Raw genomic sequence first — 17,680 nt, 5'->3', positions numbered from 1 at the left:
GCCTGGCTTAGGAATTTGTTTTCATCTTAATTTGTTTTTTTTTACTTGTCTTTTCTCTTTTTCTGCCATTTCCCTTTTCTTTTTCGCTGGTGGGGAATACTTTTTTTCTTTTTTCTTTTTTTTGAGACAGTCTTGCTTTGTTACCCAGGCTCGAGTGCAATGGTGTGATCTCAGCTCACTGCAAACACCGTCTCCCGGGTTCAAGCGATTCTCCTGCCTCAGCCTCCCAAGTAGCTGGGATTACAGGCGCCCACCATCATGCCCGGCTCATTTTTGTTTTTTTGTAGAGACCGATTTCACCATGTTGGCCAGGCTGGTCTTGAACTCCTGACCTTAAGTGATCCATTTGCCTTGGCTTCCCAAAGTCCTGGGATTACAGGCGTGAGCCACCGCGCCTGGCCAGAATATTTCTTTTTACCACATCTTTTATAATTTTCATGTTTTTGTGTTTTCTATTGCTTTCTTTGCTTTTAATGATCAGTAACCTTTAGGTTCGTGCTGTTTGTAGATGGACAATTATTTGAGTGTTCGTCCTGGCATCTCCTGTGGTAGCCAGAATGATGTATGGTACAAGTGTTTTGGGTTACATTTCTAGGTTTAATTGAAATGAAATTGAAATCTTAGTCATTTTCTTCTTCTTAGTACTGGCCTAAATACCTTTGAGATCTAGCACCCTGGATTCATATAATTATAGGGAGGGTGTACCCATATGAAACAACTTCACAGTAACTTATTATTAATTAGGATTTAGAATGGCTAAGGGCCACTATCTTAATAGATTGATATTGCAATAAGATTGAGATCTTACTATCTCAATGGATATATAGTATTTTTTATTGTTGTTATGTGTTTTTTTTTTTTTTTTTGAGATGGAGTCTCGCTCTGTCATCCAGGCTGGAGTGCCGAGGCACGATCTTGGCTTACTGCAACCTCCACCTCCTGGGTTCAAGCAATTCTCCTGCCTCAGCCTCCTGAGTAGCTGGGACTACAGGCACCTGCCACCACGCCCGGCTAATTTTTTGTATTTTTTTTAGTAAAGATGGGGTTTCACCGTGTTAGCCAGGAAGGTCTCGATCCCCTGACCTCATGATTCGCTCACCTCAGCCCCTCAAAGTGCTGGGATTACAGGCACGAGTCACCGCTCCTGGCTGATAGTATGTTTTAAACTGCTATATCCTTTTGAAGAAAAAATTCTTGAATATGTCAGGTTTAAGATTTTTTTGTTGTGTCTTTGCTGTGAGGGCATCCTTACTGTGTTGTACCAGTTAGACAGCTATGTAGTTTAAATGTATGTTATCAATTAGGTATTATCATTTAAGTGTCAAGTTTTTTTTTTTTCGATCTGACTGACTTTTGAACTTTATGTCTTTAGAGTTCACTGCATCCAAGAAGAAGAGAAAACACTGAACAAAGAGCCTGGTGTAGTTTTTAATTTTGAGTTTTCTGACAGAAGAAAAGATTGATATTTTGTGTATTGAACAGGAAGACTGCCAGTATTAAAAATAATCCTTCTGGGAAACTGTAGGTTATTTCTTGGAAATTGCAATACACAGTTCTAGAATAAAAGTACACAAAATTAGAATAAGAATTCTTTAACATTTTCTTTAATGATATACATAAATGGAGATAAAACTTGTATTTAGTACATAATATAAAAAATTCTTGGCCGGGCGCGGTGGCTCAAGCCTGTAATCCCAGCACTTTGGGAGGCCGAGACGGGCGGATCACGAGGTCAGGAGATCGAGACCATCCTGGCTAACACGGTGAAACCCCGTCTCTACTAAAAAATACAAAAAACTAGCCGGGCAAGGTGGCGGGCGCCTGTAGTCCCAGCTACTCGGGAGGCTGAGGCAGGAGAATGGCTAAAACCCAGGAGGCGGAGCTTGCAGTGAGCTGAGATCCGGCCACTGCACTCCAGCCTGGGCGACACAGCGAGACTCCGTCTCAAAAAAAAAAAAAAATTGTTATTTGCAGATTGTTACTATTTCCTGTAACGTTTTGTGATACTATACTGTCCGAATACAGTCTGGTAGTACTATTCTATTTTATTTAAAATATGTTTTATTGAAATATTAATTTTTATTACATGCAAATAACTAATCATTTTGTATCTACAGTCTGATAATGGATTTTTTTATTTTGTATATTCTATTTTGTATATTGTTAGGTGCAATAAAGTTTTTGCCTTGTTTTATTTTTTAATACATAAAACTTACATTCTCATAACGTGATTAATAACTTAGGAAGTTCACAATGTATTTTCTAGTTCTGCAGTTAAATATTATTTAGTGCTTGTTTTAAAGCTCCCTTTGGTCTAATGTATGTTTATGTGTATGTTTGTGTATGTGTAAATATGTATATGTATGTGTGTCCATATTTATATATATGACTAGTCAATAAATTTATGTGTCTATATTTATATATATGACTAGTCAATAAATTGTGTAAGTACTTGAATACTAATACTTAAATTAGTATTAAATACTAATTTAAGTACTAACTTAAGTACTTAAATACTAATGTATTAAGTATTTAAGTACTTTCTAATAAAATTTTTAAGAATAATAATGTAAATTTCAGAATGTGTCTCTGGTACAGAATCGTTGATAGTCACAGAAAAAAAATCTGTAGCTTCATGAATATGCCTATCTGTTAATTTCTCGTTCCAGACATTTTAATAGAGATTGCTTGAACCATGTTGTTTGAATTGCTGCCAATAGCAGACCATCTCCCTATCATGTTGTTGGCTCAGCCGTTTTTTTTTTTTCCCCTTAATAGAGATGGAGTATTGCTGTGCTGCTCAGGCTGGTCTTGAACTCCTGGGCTCAAGCGATCCTCCTGCCTCAGCCTCCCAAAGTACTAGGATTATAGGTGTGACCTACTGTACCCAGTCTCAACCTGTTTCACAGTTGATTATACTTCATGCTGTTTTCCAGCATGAAGTATAATTAAGGGATTTGTTAAGGTAACCCTTAATTAAGGTATTATTAAGGGATTTAGAGTTTGGGTTGCACACCTGTAATCCCAGCACTTTGGGAGGCTGAGGCGGGCAGATCATGATGTCAGTGAAACCCCGTCTCTAATAAAAATACAAAAAATTAGCTGGGCATGGTGGTGTGCGCCTGTAGTCCCAGCTACTCGGGAGGCTGAGGCAGGAGAATGGTGTGAACCCAGGAGGTGGGTTCACTGCAAAGTGAGCCAAGATCACGCCACTGCACTCCAGCCGGGGTGACAGAGCGACACTCCATCTCAAAAAAAAAAAAAGTTTGGGTTGAAGATCAAATTCGTGATATCTCTATATCTAATCTTTAAAAATCAGAATACTAATGCTGACCCAAATAAAATGTTCATTTATTAGCATTTATGCTAATTGTTTCCTTTGACTTCAAATGTTTTTGATCATAGAGGGGGCAGTTTTCATAATGTGGACATTGGGTGGAGCATCTTGAATTTAAACATTCTGGGGTTGGGGTGTAGATCCATTATTGGCCCCACTTGATATACTAGGTTGTTTGCTAGAACTTGTCTGACTGTTAAAGTTTATAGACATTGTACAGCTAACACACTGAGTTGCCCTCTCTTTTTTCATAACTGTACTTAACAAAATACGTGCTGTTGTTTCACTTGTACCTCAAGATGGTTAGTGCCCTGCCCCCATTCACAAAGTTAGTAAGTCATGCTTCTGAGTCATAAACACAAGGCTCAGGCTTATAATTTCAGTCTTTTTATATAAGCCAATGTGGAAATCCAGAAAGATCCTTTTTAACTATAAGCAGTAAAACTCCAAAATGGCTTAAACGAAAAGGAAAGTTTATTAAAATCAGGTGAGTTCCAGCAAAGGTTGACTCTGGCTTATATAGTACATCAGTTTCATGACGGCTTCATATACCTAGGTTTCCATTTTTTCTTTTTTTCTTTTTCTTTTTCTTTTTTTTTTGAGACAGTTTTGCTCTGTCACCCAGGCTGGAGAGCAGTGACGTGATCATGGTTCATTGCAGCCTCAATCTCCTGAGATCAAGCTATCTTGCCACCTCAGCCTCTTGACTAGCTGAGTCTGCAGGTGTGTGACCGCATGCTTGGCTAATTTTGTTTTGTTTTGTTTTGAGACAGAGTCTTGCTCTGTCACCCAGGATGGAGTGCAGTGATGTGATCCTGGCTCACTGCAGCCTCCACCTCCCGGGTTCAAGCGATTCTTCTGCCTCAGCCTCCCGAGTAGCTGGGATTACAGGCATGCGCTACCATGCTTGGCTTTTGTATTTTTAGTAGAGACGGGATTTCACTGTGTTGGCCAGACTTGTCTCAAACTCCTGACTTCAAACGATCTACCCTCCTTGGCCTCCCAAAGTGCTGGGATTACAGGAGTGAGCCACTGCACCCGGCTGCAATAGTGAGTTTTTCATGATTATATGTTGAAGATAAGGTATGAATCACTTGATAGACTTGCTTTAAATATGAAATTGAAGCTCATTGAACAGAGTTCAAATAGAACATACCTGTGTTTAACAGTGAGTTTTCAAAATTAAAGTATGAAGTCCAAATACTAGTTATCTATTAAGCTACTTATATTGCCAACTTAATTATGTTATATACCAGGTTTACTTGGGGTATCTTAAAACCCATGAATAAAAAGTGGAGTCATAAAGAAAATGCAGCTTGTATGGATGCTTAATTAGGGGAATATTTTTCACTTTGAAAGTAAAGTATCCTAATTTCTTCAGAAGAAAACTACCCTGGGAATGTGCAGTTCTCTATGAGAATCATAGTGTTGTCTTTGCTTTCTTTTGTAGTACTCTTATTAGTTTATGTTGTAAGCACATCTAAGATCCCATCTGGGTTTATAACCCCTTTGTCTTGATAACTCAGTTTTCCTCAGTGGATATATTCAATGAGGGGAAACAGTCCCAGTCTCTTTAATACCCAATTAGAGTGAGTGTTCCCTGAGACAGGCACAGTTGTACCGTTTGCAAGCAAAAGGAGAGACAATGAACAAACTTGAGCAAAGGCTTTGTCTTATATAGGGATTTTTCAGAACAGCAATTTATTAGGGAACTACGTTAAAAACTTTTAAGTGCTGCAAAACTATTTTACTGACTTGTTCAAAAATATTAAGAACTGCAGAGTGCTTTGGAAATGGAAATGCAAAGATATGAACGCTAAACTCAAAATAATTACAGCTAGAAAGTAAGCTTTTAAAAAGTACTTGGATGCCAAGGAGACCAAAGTAATTATGTGGTGACTTTTGAAGTGGCTTTTTAAAGTTATAATAATTGAAAGCTTATGTGTTTACACAGATCTTAAGATTGATATGAGACCAAGCTCTCATGGCTTGACAACTGAGGGAGACCCAGGTTTCTTTTTTTTCAACTTGAATTGGCTACAATACATGTTTTATTTCCAATAACCTATTTTGGTTATGACAAAAGATTTACACATGTATAGAGAGATAAAATATTTTTAATTGAGGTATCTTTAAAAGTGAGCTTTATGGGCTGGAAATTACTTTCATTTTTATGTAAAGAGTCCAGGAAAATAAGCATAATTACTAATGTCTTCCTAACTTACCCTTGATTTTTGAATTCTAGTTTGAAGAATGCTTGCTTTTTAAATGCCATTGAGCAAACTGTGTGGTTGCTTAAGTATTCACATTTTCATTTATCTGTTGAACAACTATAGAGTAATTTTCATTGCACATTTTTCTTATTCCCTCTATTAAAGTAAATGTCAAAGCCTAGATTTTGGGTTGTATAATCTTTTTTAATGTGGTATTTTTTATGCCTGACTTATTTTATTTTAATGTGCTGTATATTGCAGGTCTGGATTTTTCTTTTCATAATGAATTCGGGCTGCCTCCTTTAAGTTACAAGGAACAAAGGCACGTTGACATTATCTTAGATGCTGGAGGCTTATTTTAATGCTGATCAGAGGCAAACCTTCTTGGAGAGCTGGGAAAAAAATGGCTCTTTTTCATGTAGTGAACACCAGCAGCTTAGACGGCTGGGTTGAGTCCTTGCTTTTGAAGTGGATGTCTATTGCCCTGTAGTTAGAATGTGTATCCTCTTATTCATGTGCTCTCCAGCTTCCCTGCCCACTTTTGCCTCTGCTACTTCTCCTGTTCTCTATAGTCCCTGAAAGAGGATCCGATTGATTCTATTAGTTATAATCCAAAATAGAGCTCCCTGATTGGGTGGAGATTATTCTGGCTACTGGCCTCCTTTTTTTTTTTTAGGCAGAGATTCGCTCTTTCACCCAGGCTGGAGTGAAGAGGCGCAATCTTGGATCACTGCAACCTCCATCCCCCAGGTTCAAGTGATTCTCCTGCCTCAGCCTCCCAAGTAGCTGGGGCTACAGGTGTGTGCCACCATGCCTGGCTAATTTTTTTTTTTTTTGTATTTAGTAGAGACAGGGTTTCACCATGTTGGCAGGGCTGGTCCCAAACTCTTGACCTCACAGGATCTACCCATCTTGGCCTCCCCAAGTGCTAGGATTACAGGTGTGAGCCACCACACCCGGCCCACCTCCTTTCCCCACCTTTTTTGAGACAGAGTCTTGCTCTGTGGCCCAGGCTGAAGTGCAGTGGTGCCATCTTGGCTCACTGCAACCTCCACCTCCTGGGTTCAAGCGATTCTCATGCCTCAGCCTCCCAAATAGCTGGGATTACAGGCGCCCGCCACCACAACCAGCTAATTTTTGTATTTTCAGTAGAGACGGGGTTTCACCATGGTGGCCAGGCTGGTCTCCAACTCCTGACCTCAGATGATCCACCCGCCTCGGCCTCCCAAAGTGCTGGTATTACAGGCGTGAGCCACCATACCCGGCCTGGCCTCCCTTATGTCCAACTGAAAGGATAATGGCCCTTAACTAGGACATAGATCCCTGATACAATCAATTGTGGACAGTATAGAAGGGTCATATACCTCAGGACAGGGCAAATTAAGGGGAAGGACCAACTGTCAGCTTTCTGCAGAAGGGGTTCTGAGTAGGGCAAGCCTGTAAAATTTCATGGATCTGTCAGTCTAATCATGGATTTGATGGAAATGATGATGCCATACACTACCGTCAATATTTTAACTTCATAATGTAAACAAGTAATGGCAAAAATGTTCACTTGGCTGGATGCAGTGGCTAATACCTATAATCCCAGCACTTTGGGAGGCTGAGGCAGGTGGATAACCTGAGGTCTGAAGTTCAAGAGTAGCCTGGCCAACATGGTGAAAACCTATCTGTACTAAAAACACAAAAATTAGCCATGTGTGGTGGCACATCCCAGCTACTTGGGAGGCTGAAGTGGGAGAATCACTTGCAAGAAGGTGGAGGCTGCAGTGAGCCAAGATTGCACCACTGCACTCCAGCCTAGGGGACAGAACGAGACTTTACCTCCAAAAAAAAAAGGAAAAAAAAGTTCACTTGACAGCAGCATTGCACAGTGGAAGAGTATCAGACGGCGTGGGTTTGCTCTGAGATTACAATCTGCATATGAAATATAATAAAAATCTACCCGTAAGTTACGGATGGATATATTCCATTTTATCCTCTTCCAGCCTTTGTGATATTGTCGTCATATTTTACTGCTACGATATAAACCACATCATATTCTTAATTTAAATAAAGGAAAAAAATAGGAGAAAAAAGTCTTACATTTACCCACATGGGAACCTTACCCACTGCTCTTCATTCCTTCATGCAAACCTATGCTTTCACCCGGAGTAATTTTCTCTCAGCCTGGAGACATTCTTTTAATTTATTGAAGCTTAGTTCTGTTGGAGATCAATTCTATCAGATTTTGTTTTTCTGAGTCTTTATTTCACCATTTTTGAAAGATATTTTTGCTGGATTTAGAATTCTAGGTAGACACCTCTTTCATCACGTTAAGGATTGTTGCATGTCTTCAGCCTTCATTGTTTCTGATGAGAAGTTTTCATTCTTACCCATTTTTTGGTATATAACACGCCCTTTTCCTCTGGCCACTTTTAAGGTGTTTTTTTGTTTGTTTGTTTGTTTGTTTGTTTTTTTACTTTATTTTCAGCCATTTGTATGATGTGCCTAGTGCAGTTAATTTTTCCAGTATATTGTATATGTTTTTCCGCACTGGTCTTACTTGCTTCTTTTTCTAGGACTCCAATTACATGTCTGTTAACTGCTTAATACTGTCCCAAATGTTATTGTGGCTTCCTCCCACACCCCCAATAATTTTTATCTCCGTGCTTCGGACTGAATGATTTGACTTATCTTCAAGTTCATGAATTATTTCTTCTTTTGTATTCAATCTGCTGTTAATCCCATTCAATAACTTTAATTTTAGATGTAGTATTTTTTCAGTTCTAATGTTTCTCCTTGACTGTTCTTCATAGTTTTCATATCTGCACTGAAATGTCCCATTTCTTCACCAATTATAACATTTTTTGCTATAGGCTTATACTATTTTATAGATACTGTAAATTTATACTACAGGTGCTATAGGTTTAGCAAATTTAGCTACCTCGAAGTGTTTGCTAGTTTCAACATTGGGATTATCGGTATATCTGTTTCCCCCAAAGAGTATATCTGTTTTTATTGACTGATTTATTTTTTGTTGACTATGGTTTACATTTTCCTGTTTCTTTCCCTGTCTACTAATATTTTATTGTATGATCATACATGTTAGGGACTCTGAATTCTATCACCTTCCTCTAAAGAGTGTTGAGTTTTGTTCTATAAGGCAGTTAAGTTACTAACAGAGCATCGTGCACTTATAGGGGCTTGATTGTAGGCTTTGTTAGGGTGGATCTATTCAGTTTGGTCCTTAGTTTTCCGGCAAATCCCTTAGTCCTGGAAGTGGTCCCTAAATCTAAGGTGTGGGCTTTTTGAGGTGTAATGGAAAGTGTGAAGTGTTTACCACATCACTCTATTCTTGCAAGACTTGAGCTTTGAACTCAGGAGACCTTTGGGTGGTCAGCCGCTGAAATACCCACTCGGGACTTTCAGATTTCTAGCTATTTGCCCTAGAATCATAGGGGTTTTGCTTTGCTTGCAGCCAAAGATCTGAGGGGATTTTATACACAGATTTTGGAGTTTCTCTCTATGATTGCTTCTTTCAGGGATTTCCCACCTTGACTTCCAACCACTCTGAAAGCCCAAACTCCATTCTCTGACTCCTCAGATAGGGAAGACTATAACATTCTGCCTGAGTCCTACCTGCCCAGCGCCATGGACAGGGGAGTGCACTCAGGTAAAGTTGTATAAACATGCATATCTCCTTTCCAGCATTGAATCCCTTACAGTTGCTATCACAGAAAGTAATTAGGTGACATCCCCCTATTTACTCTGAAGTTACTGAACCATCTTCCCTGGCTTTGTGCAGGATGTCTCCTAGTTTGCGAAGATTCCACTTCGATTGGGAGTATGACTTAACTCATTTAAGTCACCCAAAGGCTATTCGATCATCATTTAGTGTCTTGTTAACCTAATGGCTTGAAATGAACTGATGCGCTTCTGAATATACAGTAAAACTCCCTGATTTTTCAAGGAGGCTAATCTTCCCCAAATGCTAAGCACTACAGAATCAATTATGTCATTAATTTGCTTTTGGTTGCAAGCTACAAAGCTTGATCAGGCTAATTACAGATTATGCTCTCAGGAAAATATTTTTATATGCACTAGTCTTTTTTTCTTTCAGGCACTTTAATATGAGGTTTTAAAAAACCTTACTTAAATAAAAAAGAAAACCTTCATATAATTACATTACCTACGGTTAATTTTTAAATACTTTAACATCATAACAATTAAGTGGGCTATGTTAGCTTCAGTTGACAACATTTATTTATTTATTTATTTGTTTGTTTGTTTGTTTGTTTGTTTGTTTGTTTGCAATGAGGCCTCACAATATCCACCAGGCTGGTCTTGAACTCCTGGGCTCAAGAGATCCTTTTGCCTTAGCCTCCCAAATAGCTGGGCCTACAGGTGCCTGCCATTCTGCCCAGCTAGTTGATCACTTTTAGGAAAGGCAACACCGACAAGATTTGTTGAACCTGAACTTCTTACGGCATGTCTGATTTTAAATGAAATGAATTTTGCTAAAGTCTCACAAATGGTTAACTCTTCTGCCTTTACTACATGTTTTAAATAGTTGATTTATCTCTTAGTTTCTTGCAGCATAATTGGTATAATGCTTCTCTTGCTCACTTTACATGTCATTTTATTGTAGGTGGTTAACTGAATGTATTCTCTCTGTAAATTTCAACAAGTTGATCATAAAATTTTCCCAGCAGAAACTTTTTGTTTTGTATTTAAAGACTAAACACGCTGTCCTTTATTTAGAGAGCATATGTTTGGAAAATCATCCTGTTTATTTGTAAATAAAGATGAACCAGCCAGTCACAAAATATAGTTTGTTTTGTTACCACTTAAAAAAATCCCTTATATTTACAAATATAATTCATTCACAAAACGACACTCGATAGAATTAGGACTAAATTGCTTTATAATGTTTCTGGATCTCCATAATCAAGACTGAATTTCCTCAGAGAAGAAAATGAAGAATGTAGAGTGACTCCTCAGGGTTGTCAAGTCAGAATTACTTTGTTCTTTGGTGGATTTAAACACGTTTTCTAATACCAAGTTTTAATAAAATGAGGAGACGATCTCTAGCAATTTGTATAGGCTAGATGACTACAGGAAATGAAACCAGGCAGGTGTAGCCTTCTAGGAAGGCGTCGCTTGGCCTGAAACTTGTGGTGTCAAAAAGAGCTAAGTCTGGGCCTGGTCAATAACTCCATCCATTTAGTTTTTAATTCCTACTTTTTTTTTTTTCTGTATCTGAGAGTTTTATTTATATCTGTCTAGATTTTTTTATATTTTCTTGTTCTTTGGTCAGCTTTTCAATTTCATCTTCTATTTCATTAAATATTTCAAGCATAATTAATTTACATCCTGTATATTTATTTCAGTATCTGCAATTCAACCAGTCAGTCTATTATTTGCTGTTTTGCTGATTTTCACTCATGGTGATTTGTGTCCTTGTTGTATTTGGTGATCTTGATTTGAAGCTCAAATTTCCTTATACTGAATCCTATGGATTTAATTTGGGATGCTCTCCTTTAGAGAGGATTTATGTTTGTGTCCGCTATAAGCCAAGAATGCTATTTTTCTTGTACCTCTAAAGTCCTTTGAGTCCTTGGAATCTCAGGTTAAACTCCAAGTTTGATCTTTTGATTTCAGGAGTTATTAGGTGAACTCTACTTCATTGGTTTCTACTCCACTTGCTTAATATCTTACTGCCTCTTGCTCCGGTTTCAGCTAATTGTTTTGTTTTTCTCCTTGGAGATTCTACTACTTTCTGGTGAGCACAGGAATGCATTAACATTTTTTGTAGTAGTGTATTCAGGAGGAATGAGGAGACCCTTTGAAAATATCTGTCTGTCATACTGCCAGAAGTGGAAAGTCCTAGTTTGTATTAATTTATCAGAAGAAGAAACAAAGGCACAAAGATGGCATGTAGTATGCTTAAGATCACAGAGCTGGTGAGTAGTGAGGTCGTTATTGGAAGCCATGTGGTCTGACTCCAGAGCCTACAATTTTAACCACCACACTCGAGTCTGAATCTCAGTGGATATTGTGTAAGTATTGCAAAGAATACATTCATGCAGAGCCCTCATGAATGTGATTAGTGCCCTTATAAAAGAGGCCCCAGAGAGACCCCTCGACTCTTCCACCATACGAGGTGACAGGGAGGAATGGACCCTCGCTGGGCACTGCATCTGCCAGCTACTTGATCCTGGACTTCCCAGCCTCCAGACCTGTGAGAAATAAATTTCTGTTGCTTACCAGCACCCAGTTTACAGTGTTTCATTATAGCAGCCCAAACAGACTAAGATAGTAAATGAGGACTTAATTATAGAGAATTGTGACCACTTCACTCTCTTCATGGAGGATAAAAAGAAGGATAAGAAGACTTTCAAAATAGATATCTTTAATTAGATATGAGTAAAAGTCATTTATTTAAAAAGTTTGTTAACACTAAATTTGTTTCCTAGTGGCTGTTTCTCAGCATTTAGTGGCTCTTCATTGTAGATAGAGAAAACTGAAGCAGAAACTCCCAGGTGTGAAATTCCAGGTCTCCAGGCAGTTTTATTATTCTGTAGCCAGCTGCTGCTGCCTGAGCTAGGTATGTATTAGGATGTATTAGAAACACCCGGTGAGCTCATATGCAGATTATGGTGTCCCATTGTTGGCTTCAGATCCAAGTGTAGATTGGAGGCTAAAAAATCTGCATTTTTAACAATTCTCCAGGTGATTCTGGACCAGGTAGTCTGAGGCTCATACTTGGTGAAAGCTGGCCTAGGCTTGTCTTTGGCAAAAATGGAGATTTATGATGATGCCTTCCTGGGTCCCTATTCTCTCCCTCCTCCAAGCATACGTAACTCCAGGGTGAGTGTGTATTGCTTGAGACTGTTAGTGTTATTTCCATAACTGTGTACTTTTTGGGCTATTTTTTGAACGACTGCTAAAAAGTCCTTTTTCTTTTCCCCAAGACAGAGTCCCGCTTTGTTGTCCAGGCTGGACTGCAGTGGCACGATCTCGGCTCACTGCAACCTCCACCTTCTGGGTTCAAGCGATTCTCCTGCCTCAGCCTCCTGAGTAGCTGGGATTATAGGCACCTACCACAATGCCTGGCTAATTTTTGTATTTTTAGTAGAGATGGGGTTTCACCATGTTGACCAAGCTGTCTCGAACTCCTGACCCTCAAGTGATCCGCCTACCTTGGCCTCCCAAAGTGCTGGGATTACAGGCGTGAGCCACTGTGCTTAGCCTAAAAAGTACTTTTTAAAAATAGGCTTTACGAAGTCACAAGAAAAAACATCAATAGAGTATTCACACATATGGCTTTGAACAGTAGAGCCATCCATTTGACCTATTTGTCTGCCTGGTCTACAGACTCTTACTTTTCCCTGAGACTGATTATTCCCACACTTAATTCTGCTTCTAAATTTCTACCTCATAGATTCCTTAACTACTTGCCTTGCCTGTACATGTTCAGACAGCATAGGGGTAACCTGGAGTAGGAGACAGGCAACCATAAGCTAGTAGTTTTCTGGGTTTAGGTCACTGAATCTCTCCAGTCATTGTTGGAAATTTAACCATCAAACCTAGGCCCTGCATTCCACCTTCCAGACCAGAATTCCACCTGATTAGCTCTGTCTTACTTCTGTTCATTCTCCATATGACTTGCAAGTATTAAATCAGAACATAACCCTATTTATTATCTAATGGCTATTTTTAAGATCCTATGATTTTTATTACCATATTCTATGTCATATTTGAATATTCTGAAGTACTTGTGTTCAGAGGCTTAGGAGATATACAGAGATACTATTGCAAAGAGATATAGACACCTAATGAAACTCAAAGGTAAGTTCTATAAAAATAATAAAAAAACGCCTCTCCTTTGGTGTCAGATAAAATGCTCAATAGCTTACAGGCCACACGCATAGCTAAAATAATTTTTCCATTTTCACTTACTGCAACAAAGAAAAAGCAATAGCTATTTCAACCAGAAATAGCCTCCATGGTGATACAGACCCACCCAGCATGTGGCTGCAGCCCTTCACCCTGCCTTGCTCTCATTTCTTGTTTAAAGCCGGAGTGTTGATAAAGTCAGCAGGATATGGTCATAAGCCAAGGGTCAGAGAGCCTATAGAGTAACTTCTGTGCAGTGTGTATAAAAGGTCTTTGTCCTGCCTTATTCTGGAAATGAAGCAATGTGGACGGTGATACCTGAATTACAGTTATGACAAATAAGTCAGAAGAGCCCTGCAAGAATTGTAAATTATCTTTGCTGAAACATTTTTTTCTTTTTGAGAGGGAGTCTCGCTTTGTCACCAGGCTGGAGTGCAGTGGCACGATCTCGGCTCACTGCAACCTCCACCTCCCGGGTTCAAGCGATTCTCCTGCCTCAGCCTCCCAAGTAGCTGGGATTACAGGCTCCCGCCACCACACGCGGCTAATTTTTGTAGTTTTAGTAGAGATGGGGTTTCACCGTATTGGCCAGGCTGGTCTCGAACTCCTGACCTCAGGTGATCTGCCCTCCTTGGCCTCCCAAATTGCTGGGATTATAGGTGTGAGCCACCACGCCTGGCCTTTTCTTTGCATTTTAGATCTTTCCTCTCCAGTGGCTCTTTCCTCTCGCTTCATAAGTGTACCGAAGAAATCCTAGCTTGCTATGGAGTTATGTATTTTTCATTCCTATTACATAATTTCATGTATCCTATGGGTCTCCCTGTCTCTAACTACACTTGACTATCTCTGGCCTTAGGTGTGGAGGCAACCAAAAGAGCCAAAATCTTGGCTTTTGAATTTCAAAGGTGAAGGTCCAAATGTAAGACACAGAGATTTGCAAGAAAGCAGGATGTTTCAAGAGTGAGTTTTCCAGCCTGTTAGGAGATAGGTTGCCTTAGCCATGGAAAGGGGAAGGGTCATAAAGGATAGCAGTGAGGCGAGAGTCTGCCAAGGGTATAAGACAATGGCAGTCACTGACGTTGGGTCAGGCAGTCATTCCCACCCCCTTCTTCCTTGTTGGCAGCATCCACTTTGTGCTATAAAAGCTGAAAATAACAGATGCTTGCGTTCCCAGCCTCCAGTGCCACCAGAATGGTGGAGAAGGCCTTTGAGGGCTTTTACAAAGATTTCCTTCTCTGATGAAAAGAGAGGGACGAGGGTGGGCACGGTGGTTCATCCCTGTAACCCCTGCACTTTGGGAGGCTGAGGTGGGTGGATTACTTGAGGTCAGGAGATCGAGACCATCCTGGCCAACGTGGTGAAACCCTGTCTCTACTAAAAATACAAAAAGTAGGTGGGCATGGTGGTGAGAGCCTGTAATTCCAGCTACTCAGGAGGGTGACGCAGGAAAATTGCTTGAATCCGGGAGGCTGAGGTTACAGTGAGCCGAGATCGCACCACTGCACTCCAGCCTGGGAGACAGAGTGAGACTCCGTCTCAAAAAAATAAAATAAAATAAAGAGACGAGGAGGAATATCCCCCTCTCCCACCAGATTTGGGAGATTTTGTGCTACAGCAGCCTTACTGTGGCAGAGGAGGAAGGTGGGGAGTCCGAGTTCTTATGGGTGTTGTGGAGATGCTATATCAACCACGGGACCACTCACCTTTGGATCCCTTGATACATAACAAGGTGTGTTATTGTTTAATCCACCCTTATGCAGTTACATGGGGCTGAAAACATCCTATACCCCTTGTTAGAAAAGCATCCTATTGTCAGGCGTTGGCGGGGAGGTGGTAGAACTTCCAGATAGGCTGGGGAAATTGAGCCATAAGGGGACCTTTGTCTCATGTCACATTGAATGTCTTGCTTGGCTGTCCATCATGCAGAGCTCCCCTCCACCACATGGTAAGGGAATGATAAGAAAGAAATGGTTGTTCGGCTTGTTAGAAAAGACCTGAGACTCCACAGATCTCAGTTTCCTTAGAATGGAATGGGCGAGTAGCCAAACTTTTCCTCTCCAGAGCAACAGGAAAGTCAAGGAGAAAAAGACCTGAAGGGGCTTGGGTGTGGAGGAGAGGACAGAGTGGTGGCTGCCACCCTCACTCATGGCTGTGGAGGTCTGACGAGCTCTGAGGTCCAGACAAAAGAGGTACATCCTAATAGGGGCAGATGGGGCCTGATACCTCTTACCATCCCTGATGCTACCCAACCTGTCCTTCCAAACATGGATGCAACCCCAAGAAAAAATCGGGGAGGAAAACTCTGAATTGCCTGAGAAAAGCCTGAATTGATGTTTACCTTGAACTGAGTAAAATCAAACTCCCTAACAATGGGTGTAATAGGGTCTTGGGCCAGAAAGTTAATTTAGTTATAGAAAAGTGAAAATGTATTTATACATTAAATACTTGAATATGTGTACAGAAATCTATCTTAAAGCAAAACCGAACATAAAACCCATCTTATCTTGATCCTGCTCTCTTCCAAAGCTCTCCATCCTCTTTCATTCATTCACCATAAAACTTTTTAAGAGAATTATCTATGCTTGGGGCCTCTGCCTCTATGAAATCTACTTGTTCATTAACCCCTTCTCATCTGACGTCTGGTGCTATGCAAACCTGCTATCCAACAGGTCCATTATTCAGAAATCATTGATTGAACATATACTTTGAATTGTCATTTTTTTTTCTTTTTCTCATTTGGAAAAACCAGTTTGACTAATGAATAAGGAGCCTCACACAGGTTCCACTGACCCTTCAGTTGAATCCAAACCCAACTCACCCTCTTTGTCCTCACACCAGCTTAACCTACTGGTTTGTGAGCTCCAAATAGATTCAAGACTCCAGGGTCATGTTTCATTCTTCTTTCCTTTTCCCCATTCAACCCACTTCAGGAGTGTTGGCTTTTGGGTCTACTGCAGATGGTTGTTGTCAAAGACAAATGAACCAGGTCTCTGTGGTTCTTAACTAGAAGTGTGCTTCAGAATCACCTGTGTTAAAACAAATAAAGGCTAAACACAAGTTTAAAAAAGGACTCCCCTAAGTCCTACTCCAAGTGGACTGAATCAGAATGTGGAACCTGATCAGAATATTCTCTCCCTCATCGTGCTCTGTGAACTGACCAGAGAGGACTCCTGCATTGTTCTCTGGCAGTTTTCTGTCTGCCTAGCCACATGGGAGCTAGTGGATAGGCATGCAGACAGGAGCCTTGCTCCTGAGTCTTCTCAGCATCCAGCCTGGGGCTGGGGTGATACATACTGATTGGGTTTGAATATGCATCTCCAAATGCATCGAATGGATTGTATCTTTGTATTTTTATTTTATTTTTAAGACAGGGTCTCATTCTGTCACCCAGGCTGGAGTACAGTGGTATGATCTCAGCTCACTGCAGCCTTCACCTCCTGGCCTCAAGTGATCCTCCCCCTCAGCCTGCTGAGTAGCTGGGACCACAGGCATGCACCACCATGTCTGGCTTATTTTTGCTTTATTTTTTCTAGAGACAGGGTCTCACTATGTTGCCCAGACTGGTCTCAAACTCTTGGGCTCAAGCCGTCTGCCTGCCTAGATGTCTCAAAGTGCTGGAATTGCAGGCGTGAACCCAGCCCTTTTTTCTTCTTTTAAAAGGTAGGAACAAGGTCTTGCTCTTTCACCCAGGCTGGAGAGCAGTGGTGCAATCATAGTTTACTGCAGACTTGAACTCCCGGGCTCAAGTGATTCTCCCACTTTGGCCTCCCAAAGTGTTGGGATTACAGTAGGCTTAAGCCACCATGCCTGGGCGAAATGGATTGTATCTTTAAGAAGTATCTAGCCTGCCATGTAATTTAGGACGTGTTTGAGCCATGTGATCCTTCACATGATGGATCTGGTGGTGGAGATGGGGGTTTCTAATGTACCACTGTCCCCTAATATATTAGGTTGCTGCAAAAATATGGCAGAATAATCCAATAATCCATCAGAAATTGGTTCTTGGACTTCAAGAAGATGTATACAACATCATTCTGAACTGACAGCCTCAGTTCAGAGCCCTCCTGAACCACAATGGCCTGCGAGGCACAAGACACCGGCTCACTCATTCGGCCTGGTCCACTCCACTTACTTACTCTAGCGTCCATCCCTAGTCAGCGGCAGGGTTGTGGTTGGTCATGTATGGGTTGCTCATCCAGTGGACATTCAATCAGTTAGTTGGCCATTCGTTCATTCATTCATTCATGCA

At 40.5% G+C, this 17,680-nt stretch overlaps 1 protein-coding gene across 1 annotated transcript in view; it reads left to right on the top strand.

Annotated features, from left to right (window-relative positions):
* SNAPC1 (small nuclear RNA activating complex polypeptide 1) overlaps positions 1–1,513 on the top strand; it is a 33,598-nt gene extending 32,085 nt beyond the window's left edge. The window contains exon 10 of the mRNA XM_033187802.1: positions 1,373–1,513. Within this exon, the coding sequence (XP_033043693.1) occupies positions 1,373–1,407 (35 nt within the window). The 3' untranslated portion in view covers positions 1,408–1,513. The remainder of the gene's footprint in view (positions 1–1,372) is intronic.
* The last annotated feature ends 16,167 nt before the right edge of the window (positions 1,514–17,680 follow it).

The sequence above is a fragment of the Trachypithecus francoisi genome, unplaced genomic scaffold, assembly GCF_009764315.1.
Source record: "Trachypithecus francoisi isolate TF-2019V2 unplaced genomic scaffold, Tfra_2.0 Lachesis_group3, whole genome shotgun sequence".
Classification (NCBI taxonomy): domain Eukaryota; kingdom Metazoa; phylum Chordata; class Mammalia; order Primates; family Cercopithecidae; genus Trachypithecus; species Trachypithecus francoisi.
Note: the sequence above shows the minus strand (reverse complement) of the source record. Positions and strands in the feature narration are given on the sequence as shown.